The following is a 5,463-nucleotide window of genomic DNA, read 5'->3' as shown; positions in this document are numbered from 1 at the left end:
TGCGCCCGGGGCCGCGCGCCACTGCCCCGGCGGGGCCCGGGAGCCCCGAGCAGCCGAGCAGCCCGAGCAGCCCGCGGAGCCCGAGCAGCCCGAGCAGCCCCCGGAGCCCGAGCAGCCCCCGGAGCCCGAGCAGCCCGAGCAGCCCCCGGAGCCCGAGCAGCCCGAGCAGCCCCCGGAGCCCGAGCAGCCCGCGGAGCCCGCGGCCGCGATGCCGGACGAGCTGACGGAGCCCGGGCGAGCCACGCCGGCCCGCGCCTCCTCCTTCCTCATCGAGAACCTGCTGGCGGCCGAGGCCAAGGGCGCCAGGCGCGCGGCCCAGGGCGGCCGCGAGGACGAGGAGGACGACGACGACGACCCGGAGGACGAGGACGCAGAGCAGGCGCGGCGGCGGCGGCTGCAGCGGCGGAGGCAGCTGCGCGCGGGCGCGGGGCCCGGCGGGGAGGCGCGGGCGCGGGCGCTGCTCGGGCCGGGCGCGCTGGGCCTCGGTCCCCGGCCGCCCCCCGGCCCCGGGCCGCCCTGCGCGCTGGGCTGCGGCGGCGCCACGCGCTGGTTCCCGCGGTCGCACGGCGGCTACGGCGGCGGCCTCAGCCCTGACAGTGAGTGGGGGCGCCGGCGGGGGGGCCGGGGGCCGGGGCCGGGGCCGGGGGCCGCTCGAGGCCTCTCCGGGCCGCTCGCCTCCCTGCTCGCGCGTAGCGGGGCCCCCGCGGAACCCCGGCCTGGGCGGGCTCGGAGGCCCCCTCCCCGGGACAGGGTCCCCGCCTGGGCCCCGGCGTCACCCGTCGCCGGGCTCTGCGGTCCCGGGGAGACCTGCGAGAGCCTGCGAGGAGGAGCCTGGGGACCCGGGACTCGGGCGGCTCCGGAGAGCCGAGAGCGAGGGAAGGGAGTCGGGAAAGGGAGGGAGCATCAGAGGAAGGGATGGAGGAAGGAAGGGATGTGGGGAGGAGTGAGAGAGGACCAGACACAGACAGAAGCCCGCGGGTGATGGTGAGCAGCCAGGGAGCTAACGGGCAGAAAAGAAGTGAAGACAGAGTAGAGTCCCCTGGGGAAATGTGAAGGGGCTGGAGCAGAGGGAGCCATCGTTGGGAGGGCCGCATAGTGGAGGGGATCATCTGTGCCCCCAAATCCCATCTCCCCCGAGAGCTGCACACTTGCACACAGGGGCTGGGGCCTGCTGGCCCCCCTCTCAGTCCTCCCAGACCCAAGCCCCCAATCCCACCCCTCTCATCCTTTTCTGCCCCTCCCCCTCCCATGCCTTTGTTCCCTGCTGAGGGCTCAGAGGCTGGGAGTGGGGGGTTCTCAGCCCCGGAGCTGCTCACCCCTCTTGCCCTGAGTTCTGCTGCCTCTCCCCGGGCTCGCTGCCTCTCTCCAGGGCCTGCCCTTTGGAGGAAGACCCCTGGGAGGAACACCAGGAAGCCATTCCAACTCTGTCCCCAAGACTTGGCAAGCACCCCCATACACAGACACACACACACACACACACACTCAGTCCCTGCCAGCTGTGGACTCTTCCAGGCTCTTGTTCCGAAATCCATTAGTGTATGCTGGGGGTGGGGTGGCCAGGCTCCTCTCACCTTGTGGATAACCCCCCTCTCTGAAGTGGGAGTGACCCTTTCCCAAAGGGACCCACCTTATAGAGCTCATGCCCCGAAAAGTCTGGGGCCTCCACCCCTTTCACATACACTGGATCTGGGCTCAGTGGTTTCCTGAAATCAAGTGATGGCATTTAGTGCTCCTCTGGGAGTGTTTCTGAGAAGGTCTGTTTGGGTGGAATGTAGTCCCCACCTTGCCCCAGGCTTTTCTCCCCCTGCAGCCCAGGTGGCAGCTCCTCAAGATGTGGCTTCTTATTTCGTGCAATGCGGGTTACGGTCGGGGTTTTCCACCAGAACCGGCAGGCCTGGCGTGGTGACTGGTGGTAGTGCATGGGCCTCTGTGAGTCTCAGGGCTTGGGGTGTCATGTCATGGGGAGGCAGAGGCTCCTCGTCATATCTGGTAGCACGCACCACAGGGGTTGGGCAGGGGCACAAGGGTATGGCCCAAGCCACACACACAAGCCCACCGGTGTTTGCACACCTTGTAAACACATTGTCAGCACAGCACTGGCTTCGGAGGGCTGGAGGGGTCAGACTCCACGTAGACTGCCCACCTGCCAAGCCTTGGCAGAGAGGGGGGGGCTCAGGCCAAGTCGAGGCAGAAGGGCAAACTGGCCCCGGTTGGCCTGAATCTCAAAGGCTGGCTGCTGCAGTCTTCAAGCGGGGGCCTGGAATCTGGACAAGCACCCGCATCTCGGGCAGATTCGTTTGCCTGGAGGCACTGCCCCTTGCCAGTCCTGGGGAGGGCACCTTCTTACTTGCGGGAGATCAAGTGGAGCCCGGTATTTGCAGCATGAGCTCAGGAACCCCTGTGGACCTCTGTAACCCCAAGCCCACAGGCTCAGCCGCGGAGCGGAGGCTGCTGCGGTGGTTGGGGTGCTGGTGGAGTGCTGCGCGGAGGCCGCTGTGTGTTTTTGCAGAGCCCCATTTGTATGCACGCCCTTTGAGCATGATTAGGGGGAGTGCAGACTCTCAGTTCTCTGGGCATTTGGGTGAGAGGTGCAGGAAATAGGGAGGGAGTGGGTATGCTAGTGTCACCTAGAGTTTTGTTTTGGGGATCGTTTGCATTTGTTTATTCTCCTTCTACGGAGTGATTCCATGCAAGCGGGAATTTCGCCTAGGCTACTGGCCACTGAAAGTGGATGCGGAAGGCCACTGCAGGTCTTTATTTCTGTGTCTGGGGGGCCTGGTGTGGGGCCCAGCGCTGGAGACTCGGGGTGCCCTTGTGCTGTTTGTTTTCCAGCGCGTGCAGATCTGGGAAGGACATCTTTCCTCCCATGCGGGCGGGGGTCGTGCCTGCCAGGCTTTTCTGTGTTTCAGCGCGGAGCCAGTAGTTTTGAGAATCTCTCTTCTTTCTGTGTTTCTGTTTGCATTTTTGTGTTTCTTTTCTCTCCTCTTTCCTCTGTCGTGTTCCGAGTGGGGGATGTGCAGTTCTGAGCAAGAGTGTTACCAGCCTGTTGGTTTAAGGGTCTGGGTATGGCTCTCGGGTCTTCAAGCTCGCTTCTCCTGCCTCTGCCTTTCCACATCCCTGGGTGAGGTCTGGAGACAGCGGTGAGGGACGCAGGGCCCCGCGGGGGACCATTCCCCTGCCGGCGGCTGGGGTGAGCCTGGGTCGGGGGCAGCCGCCGGCCGCAGCGATTGGGCCTGGGGATCAGCCCCGGAGCCAACCGTGTGCCCCTCTCTCCCCTGCAGCCAGCGACCGGGACTCACCGGAGACGGGCGAGGAGATGGGCCGCGCCGAGGGCGCCTGGCAGCGAGGCCCCGGGCCCGGAGCGGTGCAGCGAGAGGCCGCGGAGCTGGCAGCGCGGGGCCCGGCGGCCGGCGCGGAGGAGGCGGCGGAGCTGGCTGAGGCCCCGGCGGCGGCGGGCGAGGCGCGCGGCGGCGGCGGCGTGGGCGGCGGTCGCAAGAAGAAGACGCGCACGGTCTTCTCCCGCAGCCAGGTCTTCCAGCTCGAGTCCACCTTCGACCTGAAGCGCTACCTGAGCAGCGCGGAGCGCGCGGGGCTCGCCGCCTCCCTGCAGCTCACCGAGACGCAGGTCAAGATCTGGTTTCAGAACCGCCGCAACAAGTGGAAGCGGCAGCTGGCGGCCGAGCTGGAGGCGGCCAGCCTGTCCCCGCCGGGCGCGCAGCGCCTGGTCCGCGTGCCGGTGCTCTACCACGAGAGCCCCCAGGCCGCGGCCGCCCCCGGGCCCCCCGCCGCCGCGCTGCCCTTCCCGCTGGCGCCCGCCGCGCCCGCGCCGCCCCCGCCGCTGCTCGGCTTCCCCGGGGCCCTAGCCTACCCGCTGGCCGCCTTCCCGGCCGCTGCCTCCGTGCCCTTCCTGCGGGCGCAGATGCCTGGCCTGGTGTGAGCCGCACCCGCTGGGCCCACTCCCGTGGCCGCCGCGGACCTCCTGGGCGGCCCAGGGAGAGCTGGCGAGGGCTGGGGCGCTCCAGGGCCCCTCTGCGCCGGAGGGCGGGCTGTGCGCTGGCCACAGCCCTGTCCGAAGGAAGCGCGTCCAGAATGTAAGGAGATGTCTTCGAGCGGCTCCCAGACAGGCTGGACCCCTGGCAGGGAAGAGGGCATCACAGAGAGACAGTGCGCCAGGCAGCCCAGAGCCCCTGCAGGACGGGCCCCAGCCTGGCAGCAAGTTCACACAACCCCGCTGCAGCCAGCGAGTGCCACGGCCCAGGCCTCAAACAGGCTGTCCGAGTGCTCCCGGGTGCCGGCTCCCCAACACAGCCCCCACCCTGACATGAACGTCCCTTCCCAGGACTGTGCAGGCCCCCGGACAGTGGGCCTCTGGGAGGACTGTGATCAGCCTCGTGGCCTTGCCAGTGGGCCCAGCAGAGGGAGAACCCCAGGGAGAGCACCCCTGTGAGGGAAAGGGGCAAAGACCAGCGGGGTTGTACTTCTGTCAGAGTGTCCCTTCCGCAGACAGGGCCGGACTGGGGCATCTCTCCTGGGCCGTGGCCTCCAATTCTTCTGGCGAAGACTTTTTTTTAAAAATGAATCTACTTATTTGCGTATGGAATAAAAGGGACTTTTCTGGACTGTTTCTGCTGATTTGTGATCCCAGGGGCAGGGCTCCTCCTCTGGTAGCAGCTGCCTTGGGTGCCGCCTGTCCCTCCTTCCTGGAGCTCTCTGCACTGCTGACCAAGGACCGAGGACCGGTGGGAAGGTGGAAAGGACAGGCAGGGTCAAGGTCTGGGGACTCCCCGCTCAAGCCCCCACACCTGGCTCCCAGCAGGACCTCAGGGAACTTTGTGGCAGGCAAGGTAAAGGGGAGGGGAGAAGGAGGGGACTGTGTGTGTCCAAGGCCCCATAGTCCAGGGGCCTCCACAAAACCCAGAAGCCATGAGTCGAGTGAAGGTAGAACCTTTGGTGCTCTCCTTCGGCACAAGGGGTGCTGGCTGTGCAGTCCCCCACACCTGCTGCCCCTTTCGCTGAGAGCCATCTCTAACCATATGGGGTTTTCTTTTGGCCAAAACAAAACCCCAACAGTCCCTGCAAGGTCAGATGGGGAAGGCTGCTCCCCAGCCTCTCCTCACCCCCTGGACCATCTGCAATCTCTGGCAAGCTTGGGAGGGTGCAGACCTGTGGGCAAAGCCCCAGCTCAGGGCCTGAGTTTATGAGCTCCTAACAAAAGCTTATTCTGATAGCCTGGAGTACAGGGGCCATCCAGCCTCCACTGGCCCCAAGATAGCCCGTTACAGGATGAATAATGGGTCCCCTGCACAGAGGGTGAGGTGATGGACTCTGTATTGGGTGTGCTTCTCTGGCTGGGGAGAGAGGTCATCTGCAGCTAGAAAGGGTCACCTCTAGCAGAACCGAGGCCCCTTGAAAACCTGTCTCTGTCTCAGCTTCTGGCTCCCAGGTTGAGATGCACAGCAACCG

General features: G+C 66.1%; 1 protein-coding gene across 1 annotated transcript; it reads left to right on the top strand.

Moving 5' to 3' along the window:
* The first annotated feature begins 208 nt into the window (after positions 1-208).
* HMX1 (H6 family homeobox 1) lies at positions 209-3,937 on the top strand. Its single transcript, XM_041751334.1, has 2 exons — positions 209-596; positions 3,282-3,937. The coding sequence occupies exons 1-2, from the start codon at positions 209-211 to the stop codon at positions 3,935-3,937; spliced, it is 1,044 nt and encodes a 347-aa protein (XP_041607268.1).
* Positions 3,938-5,463: the final 1,526 nt, after the last annotated feature.

This window comes from Vulpes lagopus, chromosome 4 (assembly GCF_018345385.1).
Source record: "Vulpes lagopus strain Blue_001 chromosome 4, ASM1834538v1, whole genome shotgun sequence".
Classification (NCBI taxonomy): Eukaryota; Metazoa; Chordata; class Mammalia; order Carnivora; family Canidae; genus Vulpes; species Vulpes lagopus.
Note: the sequence above shows the minus strand (reverse complement) of the source record. Positions and strands in the feature narration are given on the sequence as shown.

Bases quoted from the DNA above. Each gene is read 5' to 3' on its own strand.
- HMX1 (XM_041751334.1), top strand. From the start codon at position 209: ATGCCGGACGAGCTGACGGAGCCCGGGCGAGCCACGCCGGCCCGCGCC. The intron at 597-3,281 runs GTGAGTGGGGGC...TCTCCCCTGCAG, and splicing joins CGGCGGCCTCAGCCCTGACA to CCAGCGACCGGGACTCACCG.